The sequence below is a fragment of the Eumetopias jubatus genome, unplaced genomic scaffold (genome assembly GCF_037043125.1).
Source record: "Eumetopias jubatus isolate StellerSeaLion01/CBP00866 unplaced genomic scaffold, mEumJub1_p1.0 scaffold_17, whole genome shotgun sequence".
NCBI lineage: Eukaryota > Metazoa > Chordata > Mammalia > Carnivora > Otariidae > Eumetopias > Eumetopias jubatus.
The window spans coordinates 68872440-68890614 of NW_028274823.1; the positions used below are offsets into that span (position 1 = coordinate 68872440).

The 18175-nt window shown below is 37.9% G+C and overlaps 1 protein-coding gene across 1 annotated transcript in view; it reads right to left on the bottom strand.

Annotated features, from left to right (window-relative positions):
* The window catches only part of BICC1 (BicC family RNA binding protein 1), a 304648-nt gene that overhangs the window by 165639 nt on the left and 120834 nt on the right, over positions 1-18175 (bottom strand). Inside the window, exon 2 of the mRNA XM_028123991.2 lies at positions 13909-13955. Coding sequence (XP_027979792.2) covers positions 13909-13955 — 47 coding nt within the window. The remainder of the gene's footprint in view (positions 1-13908; positions 13956-18175) is intronic.

An 18175-nucleotide genomic window follows, 5' to 3' on the forward strand; every position in this document is an offset into this window, starting at 1 on the left:
TAGCTTTATCTTGGAGGCAATGGAGAAACGTTAAAGGAATTCAGAGCACAGATATAAAATGATAGTGGTTGTGTTTTAGAAAAGAATCATATACTCTGAAATGATTTACACTCTCATCCCTAACATGAGGCACACTGAGGAAAAATATTTTTTAAAAAGCCTCCTTTGTATCATCACATCCAGCCCTAACACAAATCTTGGTGTGTGTGTGTGTGTTTGTGTGTGTGTTTTAAAGGAATTTCCAAATGATTCGTTGATTGTTGAATTCTGTACACTAGATTTTCACCAAAAAATTTTTTTTCATCAAATGATATTGTGAAGTGCTGCATATTACATATTTCCCTAACAAATTCACAAAATAAAAATAACTAGGACATTACAGTCTGTAGGCAGTTTTGAAAGAAAGAATATTTTTTAAGTGTATATGACAGCATTCCTCAAACTCACCTAATCATGGAACTTTTAAAAATATGATATTTATTGACATAATGCAGAACTAGCGTTTCACAGTATACCTCCTTAGAACTAATACCATGAACATTTAGTCATTAGAGAATGAAACTCAATAGAAAATGAAATCCATTAGTAACTGACACAAACATAAAAATACATAAAATTCATTCTCTTTTATCAGCATTAGAGACCAACATGAACTTACAATTTCTGTTAGCACTTGCTCATTCTCCCCATCAGTGGTTCCCAACCTTGGCTACATACTGAAGTCATGGGCCACTTAAAAAAAAAAAAAATTACTAATGCCCTAACTTTACTTCCAGAACAGTTAAATCAGAATCTCTAAGTTTGGGCATCAATAGTTTTTAAAAGGTCCTTGGACAAACACACCAAAGACAATTAAGAACACCGCTGTAGATTAAGAGTTTACCAACACTAAAATGGTTAATGGTAGAGTTTGGGAAATGAGAATAGGAACATGAACTCCAGCGAATTCAGCTAGAAAATCTGTCCCTGAAAAATTGAGAATTGGCTATATTTATTCTGCATACAATACTAGCTCTCAAATATTCTTGGCTTTCTCTTCTCTGTACTTGTTCATCATTATACTTGTGGTTTCACGCTAATACTACAGTATGCTAAACTGATAGCCAAAGATTTCTTTAAGGGTGTCTTTAATTTTATACAAATAGAACCAAATTTTCTATTATTTGCCAAATTTGAACTACTGGTCTCAGAAGTTTCAGTCTGATTTTCATAAAACACAGCCAGAAGAAAACTGCAAAGCCAAAACTTTGAACTGCCTTTCTGAAAAATACATTTTTTGAAAAACGTATACCATAGAAGGTTCAGTACTTACTTAAACGATGCTATTTATTTTATAGCCATCATTCCAAACTTGGAAAACTTATCACCCAAAATGCAAGGAAGGCACTACAGTAGTTGAAAACTCGTGTTTCAAAGCATGGGAGAATGCATTTATCATTCAGAAAAGTAGTGGGAAGAAGAAAGTAATATCACGTCCCTAAACCCAGCACTTAGAAAGAAGTCAAAAGCTGCAAAACAAATCATATTGCAAAATGTGTGGTTATCTTTTTAAATTTCACCATCTTTCAGGAGACAATGAATACAGACAACAGGATCCCCTAAATTTAATCTGGATTTCAAATCCTTCTACTCATCCTCCCAACTTTTCACTTGGATGTGTGCATAATTAACTTAGATGAAATGATATAATGATATATATCACTTTCAACTCATTTGTTTTCTGAACCATGTGACAGAGAAACAGTCTCCCCTCTCCCTTGTCCTACCTTTGCAAAGGCACTTAGTTGGTTCTTTCTGCCAGGAAGGCTTTCCATTTTGCCTCCATTAAGACATTGAAGTCATGAAATCACAGGTCTGGAAGACATCTTAACCTAATCTAATCCCTGCTCTCTGCCAGAAACTCTCCCGCAAAGTCTTATCTAATCTTACCCAACACAGTAATCATACTCAGTTCATATACCCCTCATATGTCTACTCAAACACTTTCTCTCCTAGAGTGTGACCTTCTTGAAGACAGGGGCCAGAGAGCCACCTTTTCACTCTGCACTCCTGTAGCTGGACAGTCCCAGCGAGGTAAGTATCAAATGAGTGGCATCCTATTGTAAAGCCAATACATAATCATTCACTCTAGCCCCTTGTATAAGCATTTTCCCCCTTTGCTTGAAAACTCTTTGAACGTAGAAATTATTTCTTCTTTAGCAGTCCCATGGACCCTAAAAGACAACGGGAGAGTTTTAGATTCACAGATTATGAGGTAGCTCATCATATTTTTAATTTATGAGAGGGATACTAAAGTGGAGTGGTACTCAAATGAGAAGAAACACATATCCATGTTCCAATTAAGTACTGAAATATATACTATCTCCTCGATTTTGTTAATACCTCCCTCTCAAGGTACTGGCTGAAGAAAAACAGGCTCTCCAAACCTGCAAACCAGAGGGAAACCTATGCCACAGAGCTTCTCAAACAGCACCCCCTATTGACTTACAACCATTGTCTTTGAAGATCCCATGGAAAAATTAACAAGAAGTTCTATTTAAGAAAAGAACTTCAAACTAAGTTAGACATTTTCTCATTCACAGGGGATTAAGGTTTCCTGGTAACTCCAAAGTAAACAGGCACATGGGAATGAAGCTGGGTGGTTTTATTCTCTTAAAAGAGTAATTGATGGTGAACTCAAGAAAAAACTAAGAAAGAAATACAGAAACTTCTACATATTTGCCAGTAGTTGGTTTCATCTCTGGCTAAATTCCTTCATTCCCCACCTATCATCACTTTAACCATTAAGAAGCAGAAAATTTGGGGCGCCTGGGTGGCTCAGTTGTTAAGCGTCTGCCTTCGGCTCAGGTCATGATCCCAGGGTCCTGGGATCGAGTCCCACATCGGGCTCCCTGCTCAGTGGGAAGCCTGCTTCTCCCTCTCCCACTCCCCCTGCTTGTGTTCCTGCTCTCACTGTCTCTCTCTGTCAAATAAATAAATAAAATCTTAAAAAAAAAAAAAAGAAGCAGAAAATTTGAATGACTGACTGATAATCGAGGGTGACCACAGTACTAAAAGTAGTAAATGCTAAGGAAGGAAACACATATGTACACACTTCTCATAGCATTTTGATTTCATCAAAGGAAAGAAAAAAAGAAAGGTAATGAAATCTATTTTTTCACTACTTGAAGTGCCAAAAACCAACTCTTTTAAAGAAGGAATTTATGCCCAAAGAAATAAAAAACTGCAAAAGAACTAGTTTGGGACAAGCCACAACTGCTAAACATACAAAAAAAGAGAATAACATTCAGAATATTTAATAATTTAATTCAAGGATCATGTTACATAAAGAGGCATAGAGTAACGAAGAGTTCTCCTTAACCACAATTAAGAAAAACCGAGAATGTTTCATGCTGAACCAATCCCTCGGCATGTTGGCTGACTACAAACTTCCCACAAAAGGTATAATATTGACTGAAACAACATTAATGTCAATGGCCAAAAAGAAGAAGGAAATCCCACAACAAAATCTTTTTGAAAAATAGGGACAGCACAAGCTTTTTCCACCTAGGATATTAATAGCAATGACCTTATTATTCCTTGAATAATGCTGGCAACTGACTAGCAAAAAGAAACACACCCTGAATAAGAATACTATTCACATACAGTATGTGTGTGTGTGTGTGTGTGTGTGTGTGTAGAGTATTCATCATACACTAGTATAGTGGGTTTTTTTCATGTTTTAAACAGTACTGCTGCTATAATTTTAATGACAGGTTTTAAGAAAATGTCCTTATGCCTCATCTAAAGAGCACTGCTCCTTTAAAGATAAAATTTAATTTGAGCCATTTGTTGAGGAGTTAAACTACTCTACACATAATGCATAAGCCTTTTGAAGAGAGGGCAATTATATAATTATTCAAGTAATCGGATGCCTTTTATGTGTTTTAGTCTGCATCTTGATTACAACACCTCACAACTTCTCAACTACATCAAGAAAAGGGGAGAAGACTCCAAGGACACCTATAGATTTAACTTTGAGAAGCAACACAAACTGTGCCAACTCTCTGTAGGGGCATCTCTCACTTCTGGCATTATCTGCTCATCTCTGTTTTCTGTTCCATGTTGCCTGCCTTCTGTGGATGGGCTTCTTCTGCTTACTTACAGCTGCTTCTCCCTTATAATTCCAGATTTTTCATTGCCAACTCCATCCCCCTGGCTTCTCCCTCACCCCATCCTACATCATGACCTTTCCCATTCCATTCCCACTACCACTCTGGGTCTTGGTTTCCCAATTTGTTAGAGATGAATCTCATTCCGTGAGTTTTCAGAGCCCATCACACTGGTCATGGCCAATGCCTACAGAAAGTTCATCACTGGATCTGGTACCCACATCTAGGCCCATCAGGTGTGGCTGGATGACCTGGGAAATAGAGTGAAGTAGTGCAGAACATGGCTTGCTCCTCTCCTTCTTCACAGCAAGGTATGTGGGAAGGCAGGTATGTAATGAAGTACATATATTTAAAAGTACTATTCAGAGACACAAGCAAGTTAAGAGTTGAGAATAAATTCCAAAATAATCTACCTTGTCTAAAAAAAATGCAAAACATTAAACAAATCAAGAAGAAAGTTGTTCTTAAAAAAAAAGAAAGAGTCCCAAAATTCAAGAAAGGACCAGTTCATGAGATTACAACAAACCATTATTTTAAGTCTTCTAGATAGAATAAAATACCGGAAGTAAAAACTTCAAAATGACCAACTTCAATGTGATTTTGAAACCTGTTTAAACAAGATATAAAGGACTACAAAATCCATACCATTTATTTTACTGTACTAATTTGCCTCCAGCCTTGTAGTTGTCCATCTTGTGCACTGTAACAACCCCACTTCAGAGCCCTAATTAGCATAACCTGTAGCTTTAGATAGAACTTCTCTCAACTATAGAAGCACAGCCCACCCAAGGGGGCATGATAATTGCTCATTTAAAGAAAATCACTTATGTTTTATTAACAATAGTAAAAAAATAAAGTCAGAAAAGGACTCTTCAAGTCAGCTGCCACCAACTAGCTGTCTGACCTTGAAAAAACTCAATCCAAGACTATTCAGAGCACTGTCTAGAAGGTAAAAACACCATCACCACATCCAACTTTAAAATGTACTAATTCTTCTGTGAACCCATTTCAGTCAATAAGGCTTAAGCTCTTTACTAAATGTCATAGCATTCACTTGAGTCACACTAAATGGCACTACACTGACCCCATCATTTTATGGACTGTAATCCTTCAGCTGAGTCTTTTACCCTAGATAACGTTATGGAGTCCATAAAAGAAAGGACATCACACAGCTTTGACTAGTGAGTCACAGAGCCAGGTGAACTCTTTCAGGGACATGCTTTCTACACTTTCATACGCTGGCCACCATAATGGCAACATTTTCTCCAAGCCAAATGTCAGGTCATGAGCTTGAGAGACAGAGCATGTGAGCTGTATCTAAGTGGGCCTTGACCTGCCAGTCTGAAAGCAATTATCCTCATTTTATGTTATGTACCTAGCGATGAATTGGGGCCAGCCTTCTTCAGTTGGGTGAAGAATGGCAAGAAAAGCCAATTCTTCATGTCTGTACCAACGCACAGTACCTGAAGGTTATGTAATCCTTAGCTACTTCTTTTTTTTTCTTAAGACTTATTTATTTGAGAGAGTGAGAATGAGAGAGAGAGAGTACATGAGAGGGGAGAGGGTCAGAGGGAGAAGCAGGCTCCTCACCAAGCAGGGAGCCCGATGCGGGACTCGATCCCGGGACTCCAGGATCATGACCTGAGCCGAAGGCAGTCGCTTAACCAACTGAGCCACCCAGGCGCCCAATCCTTAGCTACTTCTGAATCACATCAATATCACAGGTATTATGGCCTCACTATAACTGTACAGACAAAATATCATACCCAGATATTGTTGCCACATTTAAGATGGGACGCTGACCTTGAAAGTGAACAGAATGGTGAGAGGTCTGAAAATTAAGTCATATGATAAATCAGAAACTAAGTATCTTTAGTCTAAAGAAGACATAGAGATGTTGTAAAAACCATCTTCAAAAATTTTTCGACCTCCAAATGGCAAAACAAGGGCAAATGGGGAGGGCCTTTCTAAAATATTAGCACTGACTAAAACATGACCTGCCTTGTATATACCTGAGATCTACTCTGTTTACAACTGTTGTGATACAGAAGATACAGATACAAACTTCAGTACTTGACGGGAAGCAGAACCAGATGACCTCTCAGACTTCTTTCAACAAAATTTTGTATATGCTATAAATTGACAACAATTTGTGCATCCGTGAACAACCTCAAACTATTAGCCATGATGATCTGCTTTTCGCCATGACATGGCAGTGGTTGTTAATCTTGGTTTTAAAAGTATTAGATGCCAAATATAGGAAAGTATAGAGAAAGAATAAAAATGAACCATAATCCCACAGCCAAGACAGTCGCTGTTATCATTTGGCATAACTCCTGCCCAATCATTTTTCAAGGCATAAATATATGTATGAAAATTTGAGACAAGCTGTTTGTATACCTTCTGTTCTGATTTTTGCACTTATATGATAATCATTTTCTCAATTCCTTAATTATTTACCAAAAAAGTATGATTTTTAATGCCTACCTAATAATATAAAGTTTGGATATAGCATATTTCAAGCATTACATTAAGCACGCAGGTTATTTTTGATTAATTATTATACATATTACCACATGAACGTCCTTTTACAATGATCTTCAGACACCTCTCTGATGATGTTCTATGTATATACAAGACTGAATTTATCTTTCTTAGATATAAAAATTATTTGAATCATATGACAATCAAAGGACATAATTAAATATACACACATACACAGACTACCAAAGCAATTGCAAGGCTCCTCTGATTAGAACTAATCAAACTTAATCCTTCCTCAGAAATAGTTAATGCCACTGTCTTGAAAAATTGCTTCTAATCTTCACAAATATGTTTATATTTGCATTTTATCAGTTATTAGTGTAATTCTTATCTGTGTAATGTGAAAATTGTCCTGAAATCTTAAAATCAACCATAAATAAAGAAGTTTGTATCTCAATATTTTTCAATTAAGAAAATGTTGACAACTATAGGAATTAAGGACTTTAATCCACTCAGGGAGAGCATTTTATAAAATAATATAAAAGCCATTTTAAACTAAGACCGATAAATCATTTAACTGGACCTTTCAATTGTCATTCTATGCCAGGTATACTGCATGTCACTAATCCAGAGTCCTGCCTGGTAACAGTTCTTAAACAACCTATTTTCATGAATTCAGTTTGATTTTCCACATGAACCAATGCTTTGAGTTTGGTTTCAAGAAGAGAGAAGAATATTTTAACCGGAAAAAACTAAACTTCACCAGATACTGATTTAAGATTATTATTCAAAATCATAGTAGTAATTAGGGTATATTGACTACCATCAAGATATGTTTTACAGGAATCTTAATGACATCCCCTACTCCATGGTTGCAGAGAGAGGAATAAAAGACAAAATGGGTTTTCATAAAGCAGTTGTGTGAAATGGCTACCAGAAATAAAGCTAAAATAGAACATGACAACTGAACTCTACAGGTGATTATACAGGCTGCTATAAACATGGACCCAACACCCAGGCTTCTCATGTCAGATAAAACACCAAGACAGAACTTAGAAAACCAGATGAATGGATGATGAACAAGTTACTTAGATGGTCTTTTTCTTAATCTTTTCTCATCCTTATCTGCTAAATAATAGAGAGCAAATTACAAGGCATTAAAAATAGGATATCAAGGGGCGCCTGGGTGGCTCAGTCAGTTGAGTGTTCGACTCTTGATTTCAGCTCAGATCATTACCTCAGGGTCCTGGGATGGAGCCCCACATCTGGCTCTGTACTCAGCAGGGAGTCAGCTTGAGGATTCTCTCCTTTTCCCTCTGTCCTTCCCCCCCACTCTATCTCTTGCTCTCATGATCTCTCTCTCTCTCTCTCTAATAAATAAATAAATCTTTTAAAAAACACAGGATCAGGACACCTGGGTGGCTCAGTCAGTTAAGCATCTGCTTTGGCTCAGGTCATGATCCCAGGGTCCTGGGATGGAGTCCTAAATAGGGCTCCCTGCTCAGTGGGGAGTCTGCTTCTCCCTCTCCCTCTGCCCCTCCCCCCTGCTCATGTGTGTTCACTCACTCTCTCATACTCTCTCTCTCAAATAAATAAAATCTTTAAAAAAAAAACAAAAAATGATTGATTCTTACCTTAACAACTTTCAAAAAGATGATTAGACAACCTATTTTGGAAGGGTTGTTCCATTTTTCTAAGTTTTATACATGGCCAGTCATAGGAGAGAACCATGACAACAAATTCTCTCACTGAAACTTACTCTCAGGGCCATGGTGTTATAATCAGGAATAAGAACTCAGCATCTCTGAATGTTAGCTTCAAGACTGAACTGCCCATTAGTGGTGACATCCATTGCTGATCACCTTTGCATAAGATTAGAATCAATGCAACTGTATAGTGCTATACAGTAATGCTGCATAGCCTTCTCCACACATCTTCAGAACTGTGACACCAAATACTCTTCACTGTATATACACCTTTTCGTAATGTTTGAATTGTGAATCATGTGGATACATTACCTTTTAAAACAAACACTAAGATTAAAACTTTAAAATATCCTGATTTTATTTAAATAGAATTTAAAATGTTTAAGCATAAAGTCTCAGTGTTAGAGAAAGTATATCATAGGCTATAATAAGTTAAACTCATTTTTAAATAATTAAACCAAAGCTTATTTCTATTACCAGAGGAATATCTATTCAACACATACAAAAAAATGACCAGTGGGAAAAGTAGAAGCAATTCTATAATTTCTGCCTTGGCCCCTGCCCCAGTAAAAAGATTAAAGAAGTCCCCTCCAAGATCATCTGAAACACTCATTTTGTGGTGCAGAGGGAAACAAATACTCCTTCCACAATTTTCCCCAGAAAACAACACTTGCTACTTTCCAGTCTTAAAATGATAAAAGTAATGTTTGCCTTAAAAGGATGAGTTTGAGGGTACTAAAAATACATCACATAGGCCACCAAACAGTATCTTATTTATGTTAGTCTTATGGTTGGCTTTCATGAAAAGCCATAGTTTATGGGTCAGTTTTCCAAACTGACACATTTTAAGACTATAAACTACCCCTACATTAAAAAATGTTATGTGTACTTTGGGGAGAAATAATGTATATAACCTGATGCAATGGAAAACACAGCTTTCATCAATTATGATGCTGACTTGATTTTGTCTTCTTCAGCCGTTGGGATTCAGGATGCCTAAGTAAAGCACTGTGCTTTGATGAGTCACATTTGTAGCATAATCGCTATACTCAACCCCACCTAATATACTGTAACACATTTTCCCCTCTGATCTGGCCATAATCATTTCACAAGAAAAAAAAGAACTGATTAAAAGGAAACAGGACAGACAGTGAGTAAGCCATGAACAACTGCCCAAAGAACTGTAAAAACCCTGGCAGATCATTTCCATGTGTTTCAATTAAAGTTGCCATGAGAGGTGGACAACGAGCAAGAAAGAATTGATAAAGTTGTATCCATTCCCTCCTTTTTGTAAGTATAGTTAGAGCCAAAGAATAAAAAGTACAATTACTGGGGATCTTGCAAAGCATTCATACAGAAAAACATTTGGAATGTATCCAATGCAAACAGTCTGATTTATAATGCTATAAGCCAATCAGAGAATATTTAAAAAGCACTTTATATGTATTTTTAATATACACAGAAAAAAAGGCTAAGGGTATACAAATAGTTCTCTTTCAAAGATGGGATGACAGATTACATTTTTTCTCTTTCTTCTGTGTTAATTATATATTTGTTCTAGACAATTCAGAAATGACTTGTAATAAGGAAAAAAACAAATTTAGTATAAATGACTAGGCAGTTAAAATGTATACATTAATGTGTGACAAATAACATTTACAGTTTTAGGAAAATTTTCTAATTATACTGAATTTTCCTACCGAATGATTTCCTCCATTAAGAAGTGTTTATAGGTTGAATTGTGTCCCACAAAAATCCCTATGTTGAAATCCTAATTCCCAATACCTCAGAATGTGACCTTATTTGGAAATAGGGTCACTGCAGATGTAATTAGTAAGATGAGATCACTGGGGTGAGCCCTAATCCAATATGACCTTACAAAAAGAGAAAATTTGGATAGAGAGACACACATACAAGGAGGATGCCTATAAAGGCAAAGGCAGTGATAGGGATGACACTTCTACAAGCCAAGGAACACCAAAAATGGTAAGCAAACCACCAAAAGCTTGGAGAGAGGAATGGAACAGATTCTCCCTCACAGTCTGCAGAAGGAACCAACCGTGTTGACACCTTGCTCTTGGACTCCTACTTCCAGAACTGTGAAAACAGTCAATTTCTGTTGCCACCCAGTTTGTGATACTCTGTTACAGCAGCCCTAACAAACTAACACAAAAGGTTTCCAAGCATACCACAGGAAGGCATTACACTCTGACCACACCCATTTTTCATAACTATCTGCCTTTTGGTAGACAGTGCTTGCAAAAATCAATCCTCCTTCCATATGTTCCTCTACCCCCCCACCCCCATGACTACAGTTAGGTAAGGCTACATAACTAAGTTTTCTCCAATCGAATATGAGAAGTGACATATGCCTCCAGGCCCAGGCCTTAAGACTGGGGCATACTTCCTCCATACTCTTGCTGTTTCTTACCAGCTCACATTTGGACATGGTACGCACCCAAATCAACCACAAGGATGAGGTCCATTCCATAAGGAGTAGCAGAGCTACTTCTTAGAAGGAATCCAGGTCTTTAACTGACAGCATAGGATAGAGCCACCCACCAATGGGGAATATTCTCCTTACAATGTTATAAGAAAGTAAAAGAAATAACAGTTCTTTAAGCCACTAAATCATTGGGTTTCTCTGTTATAACAGGTTAGCCTTTTGCTCTAATAGAGTACCAGAGGAAATAAAACATTTCAAACACATGCAGTAAAACACTATGTAGAAACCAGGTAAATCTCTGAAACAATAAATGTGACTCTATAGGAGAACTTCAAGTGTAAACTAAATAACTACTATTATAGCTCCAAATCTGAAACAATGTATTTGATGACCTTAGTAGTTGTTAAATTACAATTTAAACCCTTTCTGTGAATCTACCAAATCTAATTCTTAAAGATTTTTTCTTAAAGATTTTTTATCTTTTAATTTGAAAAATTTTTGTGAGAATAATTAAATTTAGTATAAGCATATTGTCATGATTTAACATACATTTTAATGGTACAAAAAACTAACATATAAAAGTCTCACACTCCTCCTCCAATCTCCTCTCTAGGGAAAGCCAGTACAAAACTTAGATATTAGAAAATACTAAGGGTGATCAAATTTTAAAGTCAACTCAAGAGAAGTTTTAATTTTGGTTTGTGATGCACACCTACAGTCAAAACCAAAACATATTCTAATAATAACCATATAGAGCCTTCATATTTGCCTAACTCTGAGAAAACTATTTTCTCATAGATGCTAATGACCAGCAATGTGACCTATTTCTTGTTCTTAAATGCTTCCCAAAATGTCACTATGTGAAACTGGAATATGTGTGAAACTAGAAGAAAGTTCCTGGAGAACAATTCAATACTTCTCCATTACTTCATTCTACTACAGATGAACCATAATGTCTACTCCTGTCTGGTCAAAACACTGAAAATTACTATAATTTGGAATGTTTGCCTTTTATTAGGTCACAGGTTTCTTTCCAGGGTGACTATCCAAATCTTGTATGGACACTTATCAGGAAGACACTCTACTGAATTAAAGAAAAAAATAAAGAGATGAAAACTATTCCCATTTAGTTATTCAGGGACTTCATTAACCTGTGACCAAGAATGGAATCTATGATTTCAACTCATGGTTTGTTGGACGCACACATGTTACTGGATTCAAACATGTGTTTCTATTTAAACTGCTGGAATGTATATATGGCTCCACAAAGGGTGATAAATATTAGCAAATCTTCTAAGAATGAAGGTCCTTTATGACCAAATACACCATGTTTTGATTCAGTTTTTCAAATGTCTCAGTCACACAAAGCTGAACAATCTGCTTTTTACATCTATCCACAAGTTAAAGAACAATGAAATAAAATCCTTCCACAGAGCACAACTATCTGTACATTCACGGCCAACCCAAGGCAGATCTGTGATTTCTGCTGTCTTCTTTTCTTCCCTCATAGCAAGCCTGCCTTAGGTAGAGGCAGGGGATTCTGAAATGCCCAGGTAATGATAAGTTGGGTATTAACCATCATCAGATAATGTCAAGTAAGGGGTTTCAGGTATAGTACAGAAACTTCAACAGATGAGTCTAAAGAAGGGTGGAAAACTGTGGTCTGACACATTCTATTTGGCCAGCATAGCATTTTTAAATTTTTAAAATTTAAGTCCCTTTAGGAAAGCCCCCCCCACTCAAATAAGATACTTCACAAGATATTATATCTCACCGTGAACTAAGAGCCCCGCAGACATCATGTGTGCAAGCCAAATGTCCGAAGTGTGAATGTCACAGGAATTCTTCCAACCCTGTTTAGCCTTCTTACATTTTGTTTCTTTGCTCAGAATGCCCTCCCAGCCCACCCAAGCCTACCTCCTCAGTTAACTACTGCTCCTAAGTACTCAAGAAGTCCTTTCTTATCTCCTAAAGCCCCAGTCAAGTGCTTAACCCTCTCTGGCCCCAGACTCTCCTGCTATTTCTATGACTTTTCTGTCAGGCACCAGACTAATTCCTTCAGGGCAAGGACTATGCCTTGCTCATTTTAGTCTCTCCAGTGTGTGGAATACAGCAGGTGGTAAATAAATACTTTCAGAATGAAAAAATGGCAATACAAGTATCAGCTGAAAATATTTGCTTCCATATTCTTGGCAGAGAATGCAGAAAACAATGAAGCTGACAAAAAAGAAAAAATGTAGATCACACAGAGCAAAAAAATAAAGAGGCTGTAAAGGCCACATCTGCTTACACAGAGGTGATTTCCAAAGGTTGATGACCCTCTACAGCATCATTTAACCTCATCTATAGTTGCTGCTTTATTTCACTCCAGAACCCCTGTATATTTGTTGTTACACACATGCTTTCTGGATCCCAACAACAAAGACACAAATATAATAAATCCAAATAAATGAAAAAAGAACATGAACTTGAATCAATTTCTTTGAAAAGACAGGCATCTTCCCTTACACAAAACACTTATTTTAAAATAGAGCTGACTAGAAATAAACAATTGCTAATCATAGTTCCTCATATTCATTTTTCAATCAGGTCCACTCCTATTTCCCTTTGCTATATGTAACTAGCCAGACTGGCTTCAGTGAAGTTCAGAACTCTCAGAGGACAGTCAGGGACACGCTGGGCATGGTCACCAACAGAGGGCAAGCAGGTCTAAAGGTGTGTCTTTCACTGATTGTATTACCCCACCCATGGTCATGCTTACCGGAAATAAGGAAAGCTGTGAAGGATTCCTCTCCACATCCCAGGTCAGGTAAAGAAGGGTCAGGGAAAGGAGCAACAGGGGGTAGCAGTGAAAGAAGATAATCAGGACAGCATACCTGGCAGCCTTCGTGGACTCTGCCTCCAAGCAAAAATGTCATTAGAGTTGCTCAGGAGGAGCAAGAAGTCAGAATGGTTCCTTCCCAAACAGCATCTCATCCTTTCTTTGCCCTGAGCATCTCCAGCTGTCTCATCAAAACCTATTCCCCTTCATATGGAAGGGGAGCTTTCAGGGGCCTGTAACCACTGAGACACAGTGACTTCTCCTTAATTATCACTAAGGCAGGAGGACAAAGCAACTTACCTTCTGAAAAAAGTCTTCCCCACTTTTGCCTTTTCCTTCAGCAGCAGCTGTAAATAAAAATGTATACATTTAAAATAGTTTCTTTTTTTCAACCTATGTATTCAAAAATCTCTCAAGTATCAAGTTGAGAATAAAAAACTAATAAGCATGCCATTCTTGCTCTCCCAAAGCTCAGCACCTGCTTGAACAGGTCTCATCTAATGCAAAGTCACAAAAAAAAAAAAAAAAAAAAAAACTAATTCAATCAAATATACATCTTTAGATAATTTCACACTCTTTGAAAGACTCAGGTCTCTCTTCTCACACACAGATGAAAGTAATCTCATCCTTTCATAATTAAAGAACGACATGAACAAATGCAACTACCAATATAATCTACTATACTGCTCTAAGCACTTCCTATCTGCAACCAATCCCAGGCATGAGGTTGCCTTTTCAACTGGTGGTTCATCTCACAAGGTCTACACTCAGCTGTTTGTTCTATGCTTTCCAATGACTATATAATCTACCTGGGTTTCAGCTGCCATCATACTACTTTAATTCAGTCCTTAATTCACATTTATAAGAGAGAGACAAAACAACATGAGGATGAGGGGCGCCCGGGGGGCTCAGTCGTTAAGCGTCTGCCTTGGGCTCAGGTCATGATCCCAGGGTCCTGGGATCGAGCCCCGCATCAGGCTCCCTGCCCCGTGGGAAGCCTGCTTTTCCCTCTCCCACTCCCCCTGCTTGTGTTCCTCTCTCGCTGTGTGTCTCTCTCTGTCAAAAAAATAGATAAAATCTTAAAAAAAAAAAACATGAGGATGAAACAGTAATAATGAAGGTCACAGACAACAATAAAATTTCATGTGAGATTAAAAAGTCATTACATTTGAATAATCGTTTTTATATCTAAATGGCAACCTATAAATATAGGAGAAACCCAGGTCTCTACATTCAAAAGTCTTACAACTCTGTGAACCTTCTTTTTAATATGTGGAGAGGAGTAAGCAATTTGAATAAAAGGAGAGAGGGGACAAAAGCCAATAGCAGCTTGCTTGCAAAAGCCTCAAACTGCATCTTTCAGAAGGCAAACACCAGGGGTGCCTGGGTGGCTTAGTCGGTTAAGCACCTGACTCTTGATTTTGGCTCAAGTCATGATATTAGAGTCGTGACATCGAGCCCTTGCTGGGCTCTGCGCTAGGTGTAGAGCCTGCTTAAGACCCTCTCTCTCCCTCCTCCTCTCCCCTCCTCCTCCCTGACACCCACTCCCAATTCATGCTCTCTCTCTCTTAAAAAAAAAAATAAAAGGAAAACAAACACCAAACAGGTTTCAAATTCAGGTGCACGGTGGACCAGTGGTTAACTGGAGAAACCACCCCCTGGTCAAGACAAGGAAATGAGCCAGAGCAAGAACTCCTGGACAATGAAATCTGGAAGACCATGGTACCCCAAACACCTAATGGTCAATACTGTCAAGGAACACTGTGCGTACATGCATATACATGTGTGTATGTGTGTCCAGGACACTTATTAAAATTATTAAAGACTCCTGTATGTCAACTACACCTCAATTTAAAAAAATTATTAATGACCCAAAAAATGTGGCAGATCATTCTGTTAAGTAGAAGACTCAAAACTCAAAGAAATTCCCTCAAAGAAATATCAAGTATTAAAATTTAGACACCTTCTATAATCTTGTAAAAATGTATATTTTTATCAACATGTTTTCATCCAAAAAAACAGAACACAGAGTACATGTTTCTGTGATTTCCAAAGACAGTTTGAGGAAATGTATGAAAACAAGAGCTAGGGGCGCCTGGGTGGCTCAGTCGGTTAAGTGTCTGCCTTCAGCTCAGGTCATGATCTCAGGGTCCTGGGATCGAACCCCAAGTTGGGCTCCCTGCTCAATGGGGAACCTGCTTCTCCCTCCCCCCCCCGTTTGTGCTCTCTCTTGCTCTCTCTCTCTCATAAAATCTTAGAGAAAAAAAAGGAAAACAAGAGCTAAAAAGAAATAAAAAATTTAAAACTCTATTCTAATGGCAGGCTAAACAACAGCCACTCAAAGATGTTCATGTGCTAATTCCTGGAACCTATGAATATGTTACTTTATGTGGCAAAAGGGATTTTGCAGATGTGATTAAATTAAGGCTCTTGAGATAGGGAGACGATCCTGAATTACCCAGGTGGGCCCAATGTCATCACAAGGTCCTTGTAAGAGGGAAGCAGGAAGGTCAGAAGCCAAGAAGGTGATGTAACAACAGAAGCAGAGGGAGAGCAGGACATATAACAAAGAAAGGAGAGGTCAGGGTAGAACTGCTGGTTTTGAAGACGGACAAATGGGGCCAACAAGCTAAGGAACACAGGTAGCCTCTAGAAGCTGGGAAAGGCAAGGAAATGGATTCTCCCCTGGAGCCTCTGGAGGGAGCATGGCCCTGCCAACACCCTGATATATGCCAATGAAACCCATTTCAGACTTTTGAATGCTGGAACTATATGAATAAATTTATGTTGTAAACTATTATGCTTGTAATTTGTTACAGCAGCAAAAAACAAAACAAAACAAAAAAACATGCAAAAAAAAAAACCCTAATACATAATGCCAATACCATTTTAACTTTACTTTCTGTACAAATACCATACCTCCAACAGCATGAACTGAGCAAAGAAACTGAGCAAAGACATGTGAGCATCTGAGTCACACATTTCCACAAATAGGTTCCTGGAAGTTAACTCTACAAATTATGATTTTCACTCTCTAATTTGGAAATATGTCAATATTAAAACAAAACAAAAAAAAAAACGAAAAAGGAAGGGCGCCTGGGTGGCTCAGTCAGTTAAACAACTGGCTCTTCATCTCAGCTCAGGCCTTGATCTTGGGCTCGTGAGCTCAGGCCCCGCACTGGGTTTCACACTGGGCATGGAGACTACTTAAAAAATAAAAATAAATTAAAAAAAAAAAACACAAAAAGCAAATTTGACCAAAAAAAAAAAAAAAACAAAGCTTATACTTTCTAAATAAACTGGAAAATATGGGTGATCCTAGCTAGAGGGGCTACCTAGGCAAGACAAAAGGTTTAGTGCCTAATCCTAATGACACAAAACTAGTAAGTGCCTTGGGGGCACTTCAACTCAGCCACCTCTTGAGCTTTCTCCTTATCTCTAAAGCAAAAAATTGTTTGAAGGGGCCCTACTCAATGACAAAACAGCTTGGCGATCAAAATTGCATAGTGTGGCACAACAATCTGAAAAAATTCCATTGACATTGAGGAAACTCTTCTTTTAAAAGAAACTTTAGAATCAAAGATATTTTCAAAGGCCTATCAAGCAAGACAGGACTATCAAGACGCCTTTCACCCACAGGGATCTCCTTCACAACTTAGAATTCATCATTTTAAATTTCATAATACAATTACATTTTATTATAGACATTTCCTTTAGGACACTTATTTTGCTCACCATAAACTCATTATGTCACAACCTTGAAATGCCCCTTCATTCCAAGTCCAACTAAACAGACTTCACAGAATGGCCTTTCAATCCCTGGATGAATAAAAAAAGGGGGAGAGGATTTTCCTTAAACCCAAATTATAATTAACTATGTTCCAGAAAAACATCTAAAATTTAAAAGAAAGGGGCACCTGGGTGGCTCAGTCGTTAAGCGTCTGCCTTTGTCTCAGATCATGATCCCAGGGTCCTGGGACTGAGCCCCACATCGGGCTCCCTGCTCAGCGGGAAGCCTGCTTCTCCCTCTCCTACTCCCCCTGCTTGTGTTCCCTCTCTCACTGTGTCTCTCTCTGTCAAATAAATAAATAAAATCTTTAAAATAAATAAAATAAAATAAAATTTTAAAAAACCTTCACCTTTAGTAACCTTGGGAGGTCAAGGGAAAGAGGAAGCAGGGATAGTCACTAGCACCAAAAATACACCAAAATTCTTTGGCCTTTTTCTTTCTAAGTATTTACATATAAGAAACTCCAAATCTGAGCCTAATTTCCCCCTAAATCCTGAGTAGTGTCCATTCCTTAAGCCCACCAAGTACCCTAGTAAGAGACTCTGACCAGATACTTAGGGAGATCATTGTCTCAGGTACAAACCATGGTTAGTCCATGTCATGGGCGCTTTATAGTAACTATTCCTTATCTCATTCCCAGGTTGCTGGGTCTCCTGCCAGACTTTTACTGACCCTATCTATGCAAGCAAAGCTGTCAAGGCCATAGAGGCCAATTAAGGGAGAACAACATAACACCAAAAGTATTCTCTCAGCCACCTCAAATCTGCTCAAATCTGA